An 18,582-nucleotide genomic window follows, 5' to 3' on the forward strand; every position below is an offset into this window, starting at 1 on the left:
AGTGGAAATAAAGTTATTGTGAATAGGGAAGGGATGAGGGGGTGAAGGGAGGGCAGGGGTAAGGGAAAAAAGGAGAACCAAGACCTGTCATGTAAAGGTACAAGATCGCAATGATGAATGTAACTGTACTGTATACCTAAAATGTACCAATAAACTCAATGAGAAAAAAAATATTCTGATTTTTTTTTCTAGAAAGACACAATGAGGATTACAACTCCATAAGCCCCCAACAAAATGAATCCTCCAGGATGGGCAAGTTATTGAACAGAGCAGATAAAGGGAACCAATAATAGAAAAACAGCTTGAAAAGGATAAGTTCATACATACCAATCATAAACACCAATTTAATTGGGCTCCATTCAACAATCATAAGAAATAGATTGGAAGAATGGATTAAAAAGCAAGATACAAGTATATGCTATTTAAAAGAAGCACATTTAATTTAAGAAGAAATATCGGAACAGAATCAAACATTTTAATAAATGGACTTAGTAGATGTCCGCAACATGCTCCACCTCACAATATCAGGATACACACTCTCCTCAGTTGGACATGGAATGTGCTCCGAAACAGACCACCTAGGAGCTCATAGAACGTAGTGAACACAAAGGGACTGAAATCCTCCCCTTCACTTTATCAGACCAATGTGCCACGAAACTGGAAATCAATGGCAAGAGAAACCACAAATCTTCATAAACTCGTGGAAATTAAATAAGACCTTTCTGCACAACCAATGGATCACGGATGGAATTAAAGTAGAAATTAGACAGTTTCTACAATTAAATGAATTCTCATAACAAAAAAAAAAAAAAACAGAGAGAGAGCTCTATTAAACAACCTGCTGTTGAACCTCAAGCTTCTGAAAAGGAAGAGCCAGTGGAGCCAACAGATCATATGAAGGAGGAAAGTACAAAGATCACAGCAGAAATTAATTTAATTGAAAATGGAAGACAGAACAAAGAATTAATGCATCAAAGAGTCAGTTCTTTTAATCAGTAAATGGATTTGACAACCCTTAGCTAACCTTATAAAAAAGGAAAAGACTCAAATACATGCAATTAGGAATGAAAAGGGTGAAATCAAAACAGACCAGCTGAAATCTACAGGATCTCCCAAAGCTACTTCAAGAATTGGTACTCTAATAAAAAGGAAAATACAGAAGAAATGGACAGATTCCTAGATACATATGAATTACAAGCTAATTGAAGAAGATATAAAAATTCTACATAAATCAACATTGGTCAATGAAAATGAAAATGTATTTAAAAACCTACCAACCAAGAAAAGCCTAAGTCCTGATGGATTCACTGCTGAATTCTAAGAAAAATGTAGACCACACCTAAAGTTGCTACTTCTCAAATTCTTTAGAGAATTGAATGGAAAGCAATACTTCCAAATACATTCCTTAAAACAAGCATCAATGTGATATCAAAAGCAGAAAGGATACAACCAAAAAAAAAAAAGAAAACTGTAGATTATAACTTCCAGGGACAGCCACTCACTTGAATCAGGAAGAATGCTTATCCCCCTTTAAGATGGTTCAAAACTTATACCTGGAAATCCAGTGCAGTGTCAAAATATACTTTTGATATCATCAAATGAGGGCTTGTTTCCTTAGGAGCATTCTAGAACTTGATCAACAAAATGGCCCAGGATTGTACATATATAATGAAAGACACTTATGAGCGTGTATTTATGCTTTTTAATTACCTTTGGGTCATTTTTTGAAAAAAATAAATCCTAAGCAACTCTAACTAGAAAATCTCTAACTTTTGGCAGAAAATATCTCTCCTTTTATGTATACATTAAAACACATAAAAGTGACAACATACAATGTGTAAAAATGATTTCCATGTGCATTTGTAGAAGCACAGCAGTTTTATCTATTTTCCCAAATCATTCAGTGATTTGATAAACCCCAACTCGTTTTATGAATGCATGGTTACTCAGGAAAGCTTATATCTTCATGCATCATTTCTGTATAACTGGGAATTCTAGAAAAAATGTTGAGAGATTACTTAGTTACACAGTTTGTAGCAAAAATAGTTTTGCTGAGTGCAAATGCAGAGGCTAGTGCAGTTGGAACAGTTCCAGCAGCAACTAGATTTTACAATGCTTGCCTTTGGGGATTTATATCATTTCTTACAGTGAGTGACTAAAGTTATTCATCTAACAAATATTATAAGAATGAAGGAAAATCACCATTTCTAGATGTATAAAGCATACACAGGTCCGAACATGTGCACTGATTAGACCAAGTCCTTTCCTCATTGAGCAAAATTGTTCTCTTGATTTCCTGATGAGTCTTTAAGGGCCCTGGCAAAGTTTGAAATTGTTTCCCTGAAGTACGTACCTGGAATGATGTAACAACTGCCACGTAATCACATGAACCTGTCCTTGGAGACTGTGGGTTGACCATAAATTTCTTATTGAACTCTTTAAAGGAAAAACAGTGATGTGGTTTCATCACTGAATAATTGGTTTTCACATTTGGACATCTTACACAGGGAACAGTGCTACCAGAGGAACTGACTATTCACAGTGTGCAGCTGGTGAGTTTGATCATTATTATGAGTATGGTGATAACTCTTTCTATCCTTCCTTCTACAGTTAAAGCTCATTCCTAAGGAATGCAATAATAGCTTTAAAAGACAGAATGAATTTAATCAAGCACAGAAAGTAATGTATGGGACGATACACTGTGCCTACTCCAGTTATGACTCAAGACAAAAACATCTTGAGTTATGAGAAGAATTTTGCTTCAAACTTATGAACAAACTCTTTAGCTACTATCTGGATGTTCCTGTTTTTCCTCCAGATGATCTCAGATACAGATTTAATTATTAAAGTGTGCGGTAAAGAACATCACCACATGCTTTTCTTTACGGACTTAACTGAGAAATCTTGCACCAAGATCTCATAAAGGACATTGAGATCTTCCTAGACAGAAGTGTGGCCTGAAATTATACAGAAAACAAACTTTGGTGGCTTTGTAGAAGAGCTGGAGCCTTCAGTTGACCAACCTGAGTTACATTATGCACACAAACAAACTGAGGTCAGAAATGAAGGGTGCATTGCAATTTCGTATATTGCACATTTCAATAAAACAATACTCAGACAAATTAATTCATGAAACCAAATGCTTCATTAGAGGCAAGTAAACACATCAACTTCTCACTTTGAATTAAAATGTAAAACAAGGAATGGATAAAGAGCTTTCAAAAATCCCTCATTTCAAAGACTGATAGCACAACTTGGCAAAGGATTCAAACCTGAACATCTCTTTGTAGGGAGTGGGAACTGAGAAATTGGAAATCCACAACGCTCTTGCTCATTCCATATAAATGTCAGAGAAGGAAAATCAGGAGGCTGCATCTGCGAGTTTCCCTGATAAGTTTAGCTACTTAGAAAATTGAAGGATTATAATGATAATGAAAAACACATAAATTGGAATATTTTACAATTCAAATCTTCCAAGAATCTTTTTTCAAAGGAGCTGTGTTTTAATTAGATCATCTGGTTGTAGTTTCTTCCTCCTTAGTCCAAATCCTTTTAGCTGGGCCTGAGCTGAGGAGTGTTAGATACGCAGTCATAATTTCCCGACTAACAAAGAATTAAATTATTAAGTAAACCAGTGATGGTATGAGTGATTTAATTGAAATTTTATTTAATTCATTTCCTTTTTAAAACTCCACAAAGTAAAATAACATTTTATTTTGTTGCAAAGGTCTGTGTTTTATGTTTGTTTTCATTTAAAGAAGAGGTACTCAAAGTTGAGACCATGACATAATACTAATTTAATGATTTTACATGATAAAAATGGTTAATAATTAATCTCCACAAAAGACAGATGAAATTATTGTTTAGAGGGTGTAATTACATTACCTACACTAATTACACTACAATTAGCACATGTAAGGATTTGGTATTTTCTACATAGCCTTGAAATTTCTAAGGCAACAAACATAATATTACCCATAATATCACCACATTATCAATGAATTAAAGTTTCATGCATGGTGTCTATCATTTAATTGTCTAACAGTTTTGGAACTGTTTTCACACAATGCATATCTGAAACATATCTTAGTGTCATTGGGTTAATCCACACACTGGAGCATAAGGTTTCGCAGTAGTAAGCAGTTTTGCAAAAGGAAAAGGTAGCATTTAAAATTGCAAAATATGTGCTGTAGGAAGACGGTTATTTAGTCACATACAAAATCATGCTTTCCAAGAGTAAATTTCAAAAATTAAAAAGGGGAAGAAAAAGTATCTCAAGTATTCAGCAATATGATGAAAAAACCATGCTTTTTAACAAGTCAATATATGTACAATGATTTGATGTGACACTCTTGCACAAAGCAAAAATTTGCTTTGGGAAAAATTTAAGAATCTAAATAAAATAGAAGAGAAATACAGTTCTCACTTTCCTTTACAGCTGGAGTGATACATTTTGACAAAAATATCTCTATAATTTGTTTAAATAAATAGTGTGGAAGCAGATTATTTATTGATACCGAGTGACCATTTAATTCAGCAAATACCTTAATGTGCCTAGCTTGTAGAAATGTAAACTTTTAATACCTTTTTTGACAAACCACCAAGTTTTTTCGCTCTTCTAGAGAAAAGCAACTAGCCTGATTTAATTATGTATATCACAATTATTTATATGACATCAATTATTATTCATTCACAGTAGAATGGATATATTTCTGTATATACACACACATATATATAAATATGAATTTATATATATATAAACATGAATGACTCCTGTTCTAACTCTAGCTATCCAAGCTTCTATTCTTCTTTATGTTTTGCATAAACTGTAGGTGGTTACTGCACACTATTTTCTCACTTGGGGTAAGTCATAGCAACTTTGCACAAAATCTGGAAATTTCAGTCTTAACAAGAGTAAGGTCATAGAGTTTACATGAAGACAGGCATGAGTACAAGAGTGCTAATGGCAATAATGTTTCAGTGAAACACTGCAAATATTTTGGAAAATGTTCTTATTAAAGTTTAAGAAAAAATATCCAGGCATTGTGGCACACGCCTGTAATCCCAGCACTCAGGAGGCTGAGGCAGGAGGATTGCTGTGAGTTCAAGACCAGCCTGGGCTACATAGTGAGTTCCAGGTCAGTCTCTACTACATAGTGAGACCGTCTCAAAAAACAAAACAAAACAAACAAATAAATAAATAAAGTTTAACAAAAGATTCCCAGCATGTATAATCTTTAAAATATACCAGTTGGTACAAAGGATGGACATTTTTAGTATTCATCTTATTCATCAAAGCTGTTAAACGTTAAATACTGGTGTTATCTAAAATCTACTAAAACAAATCATTAGTTTTAGAAGAGGGAGACATAATGGACCCTTGATTTCTGAAATCAATGCATTTGCAAAGGCTCATGGTAACTCAGGCTGGTCAATTGCCTTCAAAGTCTCTCTCCGGTTTAATTTGAGGCCACACTTTCCTCCTGGAAGATCTGTGTCTTAGACACGTTGTCCCAGAATTTCTCACTTAGCCTCACACAGGAAAGGATGCTCTGATTTTCGTTCCAGAACTCTAAATCGTTAAGTCTGTATCTGATACCATCTGGAAGCACCAGAGCCCAGCACTTAGGTCATAACTCAAGACTTAGTTCATAAGTTAAAATTAAAATTCTGGTCTAAACCTAAGTTCTCCATATGTTAGACTGATCATAACTCATCTGTCCAATCTAAAATATGTGTTCTGATTTCCATGGCCTATTTATAATTTCTAAAAATCCTCACTTGGTTGACCAAGTTCTGTTTCCTTTTCCTTTCTATAAACTATTTCTTAGTTCTTACAGATCATTTGTTTACTACACTCTTTTTAATCACTCATTAAACTCTACAGTGTTAGATTCCCTTAGTAGAGTTAAATTTCATGAGATTCAGAGATGATTGCTTCCTTTGCTCTCTCAAAACTTTTGTGAAATCATGAGGTACATATTTGTTGTAATTAAAAAATCATAGAAAATATTAAAGAACACAGCAATGTAAATTTTTATTCTTTTGTAGACAGAGGCATTTACATTGGGTAAATAAATTCACAAGTGTAAAGGGAGGAGTGGAAATAGTAGGTCTTGTAACTCCTTTCTCACCACATTGTTCTTCAGAGGAGGCCTTGGGGAATCTCTCATTGGTAAATCTGTCCTGCTTAAACATATTATGGACACATGCTATGTGTTCCTGACATATTAGTACATGAAAGCTGTATATAGTAAAATTGAAATTAGATAAAAAGCATGAAAATATAAGGGAAGGAAATTCTAACTCACTCATTGAAGGCAAAATCTGAGGACATTCTGTGGAGAACAGAGCCATTGCCTTGGGCAGAAGGAAACAGAAGTCTGCAAACCACAGGAGGGATGGCAGTTAGGACAGAGGTCCAAGAGGAGACTGCTCTGAGAACACGGAGGGCTAATCTCAGGAGCTTTAGAGCCTGAGGGTTAATAAATGAAATGTACTTAAATAGTGTGTGACAATTGAGTATGCTGTGAAAATGGAGGAAAACAGCAAGCATGGTAGCCAAGGTCCTGAGAATGATAAACAGGGGCATTTCAGGAATGTTTTGATATTGTGAGTAATTCCTCTAGGTTTCACAGCATCTCCCCTGTCACTGTCTTAATTTTGAGAGACAAAAAGGGAGACAGCGAGGCATAGAGATGGAAGCAGGGATAAAGTTATATGGTACTTACCTCCAAAAGGTAGAAGAGAGAACAATCTCTGTCCCTTTTATTACAGGGAATACTGTACCAGAGGTGTAGCATAACTTTACCCTAGGAAATTTTTGGGGTCCTGGGTTATGTCCAGTGAGAGAGAGAGAAAGAAAAAGAGAAAGAGAGAGAGAGAGAGAGAGAGAGAGAGAGAGAGAGAGAGAGAGAGAGAGAGAGAGAGAGAGAAAGAAAGATAAAGAAAGAAAGAGAGCAGTAGAGAGGAAAAGCGAGGAGAAAGAAATCAGGTTTATTTTACTCTAAGAAGCAAACTCAAATTTCGAGTAAGATCAGTTATGGTCTTAACATTGCAAATTATTGTATTTTAATTTCTATTAGAAATTCAAAAGTAGGATTTTTTCATTTATAAATGATGTACTAATATACTTTTATTTCTTGTGAATATTTTACAAATTTTGCACATTTGACTGTAAAACAATGAAAATAATGTTTCAAAGACATTTCAGCATCCGTAGTATTGTGACAGCCAGCCCAGCTCCACCCTGTTCCTCAATGCTAGTTTGTACCTGTGCGTGAACAAAGTGTTTACACTTGAACAGGGAACCAACAACCACCACACCCTCACTTCACAGTGAACTTGGTGAGGTTTCAGGATATTTTGTATTTCAACGTATGTGTGTGTGTGTGTGTGTGTGTGTGTGTGTGTGTGTGTGTGTGTGAATTCCTTCTGTCCCCACTAACCTGGTAGGGTTCTGCTCCTGTAAGATTCCACATGCTCGCTCTTGAGCCTTGCCCAATTGAAATCATGACTTCCAAGGATAAATAAAAGTTCTTCCCATTGCCAAGGCAACTTCTTGGTGCTAGTCCCCCTCAGTCACTTGCTATAATAAAGGGCTCCTATCTGACACAGAGAGCACTATACATCACTGTTGCTCAAACTGGCTTGTCCATCACAGAATTCAGACCCAAATATGTTCATATAAATTGATGCATTTTTCTTGCCTGTGAGAACTTTACTAACCTTTGGAAGACAACAGATTGAATAAATTTCAAAGTAGGGGGAAATTATAACCAGAACAAAAATGACAATGTGCATGTACTCAGGGTGAAGCAGAATATCATTCAGACTAGCCAAAGATCATCCTAAAATATCAGGAGAGCCACGCACCGAACATCCCTGTGATCTCGGAGTTGGGAGTTAATAGTTAGAAAGGCATTTTCCTCACTGTGACTTCTCCGGGGCTCAACTCTCTGTCTTCTCCAGGTTCGAACCACATCCCCCACAGATGTCCAACTCCTCCATGACAACGGACTTTCTCCTCATGGAGATCTCTGACATGCGGGATCTACAGCTTTTCTATGCCATGATCTTCTCTCTGATTTATCTGCTAACCATAATGGGCAACCTGGTCATTGCAGCTGTCACTACTCTTGACAAGAGCCTTCACACACCCATGTACTTCTTCCTGAGGAACCTGTCCATCCTGGACTCCTGCTACATTTCTGTCACCGTCCCTAACTCCTGCATGAACTCCCTGCTGGGCACAAGCTCCATTTCAAAGGCAGTGTGTGGAGCTCAGGTCTTCCTTGTGTTGTACTTTGCATTTGTAGAGTTACTGTTTCTAACCATCATGGCTCACGATCGCTTTGCAGCCATCTGCAGGCCCCTCCATTACCCTGTGATCATGAGCCCTCGCCTGTGTGTCCACAGCACACTGGCCGCTCTGCTCAGTGGCCTCATCTATGCAGCCCTGCACACCCTCAACACCTTCCGACTGCCCTTCTGCCACTCCCATGCTGTCCAGCAGCTCTTCTGTGACATCCCCTCTCTGCTGAAGCTGTCTTGCTCTGACACCATCAGCAACCAGATCACAGTTCTTATCTCTGGCCTGGTGATTGGTGGTGGGTGTTTCATTTATATCATCAAGTCCTATATTCACATCTTCTCTACTGTGCTCAGGTTTCCAGTGGGAGCAGACAGGAAGAAAGCCTTTTCCACCTGTGTCCCTCACATTCTCGTGGTGTCTGTCTTCCTCATCTCAGGATCTTATGTCTACCTGGGATCCTCTGGCCTGTCTGCTGGCCTCATGGGCATGGTCCTGTCTGTGTTCTACTCCGTGATACCCCCTCTCTTCAACCCTATTATCTACAGTCTCAGAAATGAACAGATAAAGTGTGCCATCAGGAAACTCATGACCAGAATGTTCTATTCTGGAGGTATATTGATAACCAAAGACACTTTTCCAATCCAGCTTAGTCAAAATCATGCTTTTGCCAGTAAATGCAGATAAGTGATAAAAGTAATTCAAAACCATAATTAGGGTTTTATAAACTTATAACAATGTCAGTGTTTTGTAAAATGTTTGGATAAGTTTAACATTGGTAGGCAATAGGAAAAAGAGATGGTTACTGAAGAAGAAGTCCAAATTTTTTGACTCAAAAATTGTTCAAAAATGCTGCTTTGTGAATGTAAGAAGATCAGGGGGACACTACATTCACCTGTGTTTTACAATGTGTAGGAATTGTGGAATATGAAACATTTTACTAAAGCCCTCACAGAGTATATGCATGAAGCCATCTCTTAAATGGCAGAGAGTGAATGTGTGGAAAATAAGAAGGATTGCATACAACACAACAAGAAAACGTAAGATGCCCATTATGAAATATTCGAAGAAAATATAATGGAAGTGATAGGGAAAAATTCAGCCATTTGATTTTGCTTATTTACTCATTTTAATGGAAAATAGTATGCATTCATTGTGTACTACATATTGTATTGAAATATGCCTGTATTTGAGGCAGATATTTTGAAAATTTAATCTTGGAGCCAATAAACTCAAGTATAGAAACAGGCACAAATTTTTCACCATAGGTTACTTTGGCTCTACTGCTGATCTCCCCAGAGTCTCCTCTCTGTTCACTGGAGCCCCTAAAAGCCTTGTGGCATCTCGGACACAGGTATGAGGGGTCCTGCGACTCTGCTCTCTCTTCAATTCCTCAGAAGCATCACAAATGGCATAAAACATGTTTACAAAGCAAGTGGGAGAAAACTTTCAAGCATAGAACAAAGGATTTGAGATACAGATAAATGAGACATATGTGTCTGCAAGCAGTGATCCAAAATAAATAGATAGGAAGTCATATGGTAGTTACTAATTCAGTTATTCAGCATAACAACAGAGTATTAAAGCTATTAGATCCAACAATGTGCTGCATGCAAGAAACACATTTAATTAAAAAAGAAATTCATAGACTGAAAATCAGATGCTGTAAATCAATACACGTGAGAGGAACCTGGACAAAAGCAGAGGTAGACATTCCATTACAGACAGAGTGGGTTTCAAGCCAGGACTGGTGAAGAGAGACAAAAATGTCACAACATCTTTGTAAAAGGAACAGTCCAAGAGGAAGAGATAAAAATCACAAATTTATGTGCACCAAACACCAGCACACCTAACTATATAAAACATATATTGACAGACATGAAAAATCAAACATCACTAATACAATTTATTGGGGTTCCTCAATACCTCAAAATAACAAACAGAAAGAACAACTAGAGGAAATGTCAACAAAGAAATATCAGAACAGAATCAAACATTAGAATAAATGGACTTAGTAGATGTCCGCAACATGTTCCACCTCGCAATATCAGGATACACACTCTCCTCAGTTGGACATGGAATGTGCTCCGAAACAGACCACCTAGGAGCTCATAGAACGTAGTGAACACAAAGGGACTGAAATCCTCCCCTTCACTTTATCAGACCAATGTGCCACGAAACTGGAAATCAATGGCAAGAGAAACCACAAATCTTCATAAACTCATGGAAATTAAATACGACCTTTCTGCACAACCAATGGATCACGGATGGAATTAAAGTTGAAATTAGACAGTTTCTACAATTAAATGAATTCTCATAACAAAAAAATAAAAACAAAACAAAACAACAACAAAAACAACAAAAAAAAACAGAGAGAGAGAGAGAGAGCTCTTTTAAACAACCTGCTGTTGAACCTCAAGCTTCTAAAAAGGAAGAGCCAGTGGAGCCAACAGATCATATGAAGGAGGAAAGTACAAACATCACAGCAGAAATTAGTTTAATTGAAAATGAAACACAGAACAAAGAATTAATGCATCAAAGAGTCAGTTCTTTTAAACAGTAAATGAATTTGACAACCCTTAGCTAACCTTATAAAAAAGGAAAAGACTCAAATACATGCAATTAGGAATGAAAAGGATGAAATCAAAACAGACCAGCTGAAATCTACAAGATCTCCCAAAGTTACTTCATGAACTGTTACTCTAATAAAAAGGAAAATACAGAAGAAATGGACAGATTCCTAGATACATATGAATTACAAGCTAATTGAAGAAGATATAAAAATTCTAAATAAACCAACATCGGTCAATGAAATCGACCAACCAAGAAAAGCCTAAGTCCTGAGGGATTCACTGCTGAATTCTAAGAAAACTGTAGACCACACCTAAAGTTGCTACTTCTCAAATTCTTTAGTGAATTGAATGGGAAACTATACTCACAAATTCATTTCTGAAAGTACGCATAACCCTGATATCAAATCAGAAAGGATGCAACCAAAAAACAAATACAAAAACAAAAACTGCAGGCCATAATCTCCAGGGGCAGCCACACGCCTGATTCAGGAAGAATGCGTATCCAACTTTAAAATACTTCCAAACTTATGCTTCGAACAATTTCATGCATTGTTACTGACACATCTACGAGTTTAAAACTTTGGCAAGACTTGGAATTCATTCCGAGTGAGGAATTAAAGAAATAAGAAAAAGGAGGAAAATAGGGGTGGAGATGGTTAAAAAAAGGCCAAGAGTAGATTTTTTGTTAATAATATTTATTTCTTTATTCATTAGATGGAAAATAATATAAAACAAAACTAACATTATTCATAAAATTCATGTTCCTTCACATTTTAAATATCCTGAAATGTATTCCAGATTGATTAGAGATATGCACATATAATATATTTCTATAGAATTGCCTGCATATAAATCTAAAGGAGTTTACATAAAATAATTTACGTTTATAGCAAGGCAGAGATATGTTTTTTCAACAGGACACCAGTTAAATACTATTTAATTAATAAATGTGAAGAATAGTCACAAAAATATCATGTCATGGCCATGGCAGGAGACTGATATCTGATGAAAATAAGTTGTTTTCAGCCAGGCTCAATGACCCAACTGCTCCATGACTCAGGCCAACTGGGGAACAGAGGGAGAGCTTGTTTCAAGATGTGAAAAGGTCCAGGCTTGTGTAGCATGCAGGGAGCTCTGGATTTAATCCTCAGCACCATTCACAGACACAGACACACACAAACACATTTTCCCTCTAAGACAAACCAGTGCATTCTAACATTTTTAATATACAAATCTTTGAATGGGGACCATATGTAAGTCTTAATCTAAAACCACAATGAAGCAACAACAAATGGTCATGTTATATGCAGTGCTGTAGTGAAACATCAAAGGCCGAGCAATGCTGAGCTATACGGAACACAGAGGACGGGAGGGCTCTCCGATGTGTGCGAGGATCTGCGCTCAGGGGACAGTGCACAGCAGACCGGCCTGCTGGTGCCTACACAGCGCACACTGCATCCAGAATGGAAATCAGAAATTCTGCTTAGGGTGTGGGCACAGCAATTCCCAGAATGGGTCAGAGTAAGGGGAACGACACTGGTATCCGATTCTTTTTCATTATTAAGATTCATTCACTAATGTATGTTAACCAGACAAAATTATTTCTTCCTAAACAAAAACGAGGCTCAGTGTAAGCAACGTGAGACAGCAGAACCTAAATAACAAAGGTCATGCCTGAGTGCGTTCTCATAAATCTTGATCCCAGCTTCTCCGGAGGCTGAAGCAAATGATAGTGATTGCAGCTCAGCAAGGGCAACTGAGTGAGACCTAGTGGGTTATCAGTGCTGGACAGGTGCAGATGGGCCGGCTGCCCAGAGAGCAGCTGCAGCCTTCCTGGGGCTGCGCAGTGACTGGACTGAGTTTGCTCCTCATCTCACCTCTACTTTTGTAGCTCCAGCTGACCATCACCAAGCAAGAATGTTCATCTCAATGGGAATGAGTTGCCCCTCAAACTATAGCCCTACTTGGGGGCCACCTTCCTTGCTTTCTTTCCCATAGTGCGGTGCTTTCCCTACTTGAAGAGAAGACCTCATCATGGCCGGCTCTGCCGAGCTCTGCTTTCCTGGAAGTTTAGGTGACTGAATTTTGGAAATAAGGCCTGGAGACTTCCAAGCATCACATCAGGGATTTGGGGAGAGGGCTTGGTAAAAATTGGAGAATGCAAGTTCCTGCAGACCCTGAAAACTACTTTCCTCTTATTGTGGGTCTTCAATCTCAAGGGGGTGTGTTGTGCTAGGTAAATTCAGGGCTAGACATCCTTGCCACACACACTACTTCAGTGAAGGACAAGCCTGTGTGCCGGCTGAGCAGGAATATGATCCAGAGTTCTAAGGTAAGGCCGGAGAAGCAAGCAAGCTGAAGAAAGGGCTGCACAGATTCACCCCGCTGTTAACCCCTGCCTGGGCATCTGCAGGCCCCTTGCAGGTCTGAGTGCATAGTTCAGGCTCCACAGAAGGAGGGTGTTGGCTAACGCTGCTGTGCAAGATTACCGGGCAAAGAGTTAAGTAGTGTATAGGGAAAAATGCACAGCCTTGAGCCTGCAATGCCTGGTCATTTCCTGGGCAGAATTGAAGAAAATAAACACATACAGTGCAGGGTTGGGTGAGTTTGATTGCACCTTGGATCTCTAGTTTCTTTTTTTCCTGTCTCCTGACATTTCTTATTTTTATCCTGCATCAATACTACTCTTCTGCAAATAGTCGCACTTGTCTTCCTTGTGAGATGTGGGTTTGCACTTGCAGCTGGAAGAAAGCAAAGTTCTGCCATTCTCTTCCTGTGTGGAGAGGTGTCTGCCTTCCTTCTTCATGGGAGAGGCTGATCAGTATCCTGACGGAGTGTAGCGCGTCAAAGCATAAGCCGTGGTCAGAGACGCCACTCTGCACTCAGCCGACTCACTCTTGCCTCGTTTATCACTACCCTGAATTCCCCACCCACCTCCGCCTGGCTCCAGCTCCAGTGATCTTTCTGTTAGTATGAACTGTCTTTCAGTCCTCAGTGCATTTGCACTCCATACCCACCACCACATCTCCTTTCCATTCTCCAACTTATTTCTTTATCCACATATAAAAGCTGGCGCTGTTAGAGGTATTTTAAAGTGTTCAGGGCACACAGAAGTTCTTAATTTTGCATTTGTGATATAGATAAGCTTGTGAGGAAGTTGGTATACAATTGTGAGGCTTTATGCCATTCAATGCACAACTCTGACATAGAGTACAGGGTTTCACACTATTGTAGGAGACTTTGAAATTTCCACTCTTCCTTCTGAGGTTTGGACATTTCAATGGTTACTGACATTTGACCCCAAGGACTCATGCGTTTTGGGAAACCACTGGGCCAGAGAACTATATCCCAGCCTGAGATGATTTCAGTTTCTGAAGTAAAGTGACCACAGGCAGACAACAGTAAGGTGAATGTACAAATGGTACTGTGGGCCTAAGGAATGGAGGTATGAGACCCTGAGGAGAGCAGGATGCCTTACAGACACCAGGCTCAGGCCCTGAGCAGGAGGGAGGGCTGCTCTGGAGGCAGGGAGAGGGTGTCCCTGAAGCAGAGGATGTGGGCCTTTCCCATGGGAGTTGCAGGGAAGAGCCCAGGTTGACCGTGTCCAGAGGTCAGTGTCTGGGGACTGCGCCACAGAGCTCACTCAGACCACAGGCGCAAAGTGCACGAGAGTTTGGTGCAGGACAGAGACTCCTGAATTCAATCCCAGAGCCCATGGGTCAGCTGTTCGGTCAATCTCCTACTTGAATTATGTTTATCAATGAGAAAGGCAAAGGAATAGCAGGATTCTAGAAGGTCACTTGTAAGTTTAAATTCTAAAAAGAGAGAGAGTAATAAGGAATAAGTGATTGCCACCCGGTACACCCAGGGAGAAAATCCCCAAGCAAACAAGGCCTTGGACTGAGAGGGATCTTCAGGTGTGCTGAGCAATGGAGGGCATAATTTCCCACAGCAGAATGGACTTCGTTCAAGAAGCACGGGAAACACTTGGGCTGTTCTTCCAATGATAATTGTTGCCATGGCCTTTATTTTACTTTGCTTTTGAGAGGCGCCCAGGAACATAATAATACTTCCGTCCAGGATGGATGACAGTATCAGCCTATAGACAGCTTTTCCTGGCAAGTGTCCTACAGAGAATGGAAAAAAGTATGGCTTTGTGAAAAATTAGATTTAAACAGCATGTGCTAAAGTTATCTATACAAATAAGAGGATTTTTCCTAGAAAATCATTTTTACAGGAAAATCATTGCAAAGACATTTAAACTCACCAACAATTTTGGATAAACTTAGTAGGAATTTCTCACTTATACTTGTACATTGTGAGGACCAAGTTAGTACAAAGTTTGCACAAATTGGTTGCTGGAATATTCCGTGTATACCTAGCATTTGTTCATAGGAGAGTGGAGGAGACATAAAAATCAACACTTTACGATTCAGGCATTTACTGAGTATGGACAGAATCTCACGTAAAATGCAATTTTATGCATTTATTTATTTTGGGACACTATATTTAAAGTCAAGTTTTTGATCTAAGCAATATTCCCAACTACACTATTTTTTTAATTTTGAAATAAAATCTCACTAGGTGATTAAACTGCCCACGCCGAACTCAAACATATTATCCTCCTGCCTCAGTTTACCAGTGTTCTGCAATTGGAGTTGTGCACCACAATGCTCAGCTCAGTCACATTTTCAACTTTTCATCTGGACTTCTGCTCATTGAGACTGCGAAGACAAATTTAAAGACAACTATAGGAATAAATTTTGAAAAGGTAAGAGATGACAACAGTAACCAGGGTGAATAGAGCCCATAAAAATCAGGTGGAAAAATAAAACAAAGCTCCATCACAAATGTGGCTGTGAAAGACAAGCTCTGGGACAAATCTTCCCCATCGTGAGCCCCTGGGCCAGAAAAAGTCCTAGGCAGGACGGAACCTGGACAGGGAGTCGGGTAAGGAGACCTGGCCTCTGGGTCCTGGATACACATCTGGCCCCACCGTCCTCTCCTCTCCACCCCAGCGCCACTGTGGAGAGGAGGAGACTCAAACTGCCACAGCCTCCAAGGCACATCTGACTGCTGTTCTGTGAGACACTGCTATGAAGTAGGAAGTGCAAGGCCTACGATATATATGGAATTGGAAATTCTCAAATTAATAACTGGCTTTAGCATATTTGTCTGTGCCACATGGAAAGTTTGGTTTTCTAAAATCTGGAAACAAAACACAAGGCCAATCTTTGAGAGTTGGCAAGAGGAAAAGCACATAAAAAAGCAAACATATTTCTAAATGTAAGTAATCTTATTAGGATCTTATATATTATTGCAGATTATTCACACCAGGGAAACTATTCGGTATTTACACATGTGTGACTTATTTACTTCACTTAGGAGTATATCTTCAATATGTATCCATTTTCCTATGAATGAACTTAATAAGATTACCAACATTTAGAAATGGGAAGAAAGGGGCTAAGGGTGTGTAGGGAAGGTGGGATGGATAGGGGACAGGTAATAAGGGAAAAGAAAAAAATGTGAGATAATGAAAAGATGGAAATAAAGTGTTTGTAATGGGGAGGGGAGGAGGGGGTGAAGGGAGGGCAGGGACAAGGGGAAAAAATGAGAATCAAGACTTGTCATGTAGAGGTACAAGATCCCAACAATGAATGTAACTGTACTGTATCCCAAAAATGTACCAATGAACTCAATTAAACTGAAAAAAAAGCAAATATAAAGAAAGAGGAAAAGCACTTAAAAATGAAGGAAGCCAATCTCTTCACCCTTGAAGAGCATAGGAAAAATTATTGAACAAACAAACAAAAAAGAAGATGAAAAGATGTCAAAACAAAAAACTATAAAGACACTGCAAAACCTTGGATTTAAGGTACGAATTATTTACCCTCCAGTAGTATACTTTTACTTAAAAGTAGTTAATATTGCCCAAAATTATTTTCTAGGCAATATTCTAAATACTTTACAGAAAGACAATAATTGCTTTTTCTAAACTTCTACAAAAAACATGAAAATACTATTTTTTTTCAAAAATAAATATTAGAATTATTGATTGTCGGGAGTCACCCAACTTCAAAGATCACTCACAGGTGTTCAAATTGCATCCTGTTCTTTCCTAAAGAGGCTTCTCCAGAAAACTTCCCAACACAGAATGCCCACAGATCACCCTCCTTGAGGACATCCTGCTGTTACAACAGCTCGTTATTATTAGCAATAATATTGTTTAAATCATTTCTAAATGCTGATTTCTCAATTTCTTGAAAATTGGCTAATTCTGTCTTTTTTCCACTGATAGACACTCCCACTGCACTTGAAAGGAAGAATTTTCACCACTAAAATGTAGTGAATATGAATCAATTCAATAAAAGGACTTTATGGCAGAGGGAATTGCTTTCTCAGAATGTATGAATCTGATAACAATTACTATAATTGTGAAAGGATTTAACCATCCTAAAAGTTGATTTAACTTGTTCCACAAAGTGGATTTTATATCTTTTGAGAAACCCCAGCTGCTACTACAAAGCCTACTATAGATACAGTTTACAATTGGAAATCACCTCACCGTAAACACTGGGCTCATTGTCCCTCATCTACAAATAAAAAAAAAATAAATCTATGTCTACGTAAACATTTTACTGATTTACAGGTAATTCTGAAGGTGTCCTGGTCTGAAAGTAAAAAATGAGAAAAATAAACACGGTGCTTCTGTTAACAAACCCTGCCCACTTGTTACATGAGCTCTCCACAGAAAATTCACTCACCATGGCCTGGGACAATCTGACCTTCAACTCAGACTTCATCCTGCTGGGAATCTTCGAACACAGCCCCATCTACTCCTTCCTCACCCTGCTTCTGGCCATCTTAACAGTGGTCTGTGTAGGGAACACAGTCATGGTGCTGCTCATCCTCCAGGATGCCCAGCTGCACACTCCCATGTACGTCCTCCTCAGCCAGCTCTCCCTCATGCTGATCAGCACCACTGTGCCCAAGATGGCGGTCAACTTCCTGTCTGGCAGGAAATCCATCTCACTGGCAGGCTGTGGGACTCAGATCTTCCTCTATGTGTCCCTGCTCAGAGTTGAGTGTTTCCTGCTGCCTGCAATGGCCTATGACCCCCACGTAGCTGTTTGTCTCCCTCTAAGGTATCCATTACTCATGAGTCCGAAACTCTGTGCCTTCTTGGAAGCTTCCTCATGGATTCTTGGATTACTGGATGGTATCGCTGTCATTATAGTTGCCATGTCCTTCCCATACTGTCATGGTCAGGAAATACCCTACTTTTCCTGTGATGTCCCTGCCCTGCTCACTCTTTCATGCAAAGACTCTAAAACATTTGAACCCATGATGATTTTCTGCTGTGCGATTGTGCTCCTCTTCCCCACAGCAACCATCACTGCTTCCAACACTCGTGTTCTTCTGGCTGTCACTTGCATGGGATCTGGCAAGTGTCACAGAAAAGCTTTTGCCACCTGCTCCTCCCACCTGATGGTGGTGGGCATGTACTATGGAGCAGCAATGTTCATCTACATGAGGTCCATGTCTGAGTGGTGGCCCAAGCGGCACAAGATGGTGTCCGCCTTCTACACCATCCTCACACCCATGCTGAATCCCCTCATCTACAGCCTGTGCAACAGGGAAGTCAGCAGAGCTTTCAGGAAGCTGGTAGGGAAGCAAATTATGCAGAGTAAATAG

General features: G+C 39.0%; 2 protein-coding genes across 2 annotated transcripts; both read left to right on the forward strand.

Annotated features, from left to right (window-relative positions):
- Positions 1-7,993: 7,993 nt before the first annotated feature.
- LOC104858199 (olfactory receptor 14C36) lies at positions 7,994-8,998 on the forward strand. The gene has a single exon (XM_010618289.1). It carries the CDS (start codon positions 7,994-7,996, stop codon positions 8,996-8,998), a length of 1,005 nt encoding a protein of 334 aa, XP_010616591.1.
- An 8,654-nt stretch (positions 8,999-17,652) lies between these two features.
- Positions 17,653-18,582, forward strand: LOC104858177 (olfactory receptor 2M3). Its single transcript, XM_010618267.3, has one exon. It carries the CDS (start codon positions 17,653-17,655, stop codon positions 18,580-18,582), a length of 930 nt encoding a protein of 309 aa, XP_010616569.3.

The sequence above is a fragment of the Fukomys damarensis genome, unplaced genomic scaffold (genome assembly GCF_012274545.1).
Source record: "Fukomys damarensis isolate Sample0158 unplaced genomic scaffold, DMR_v1.0_HiC HiC_scaffold_3, whole genome shotgun sequence".
Classification (NCBI taxonomy): domain Eukaryota; kingdom Metazoa; phylum Chordata; class Mammalia; order Rodentia; family Bathyergidae; genus Fukomys; species Fukomys damarensis.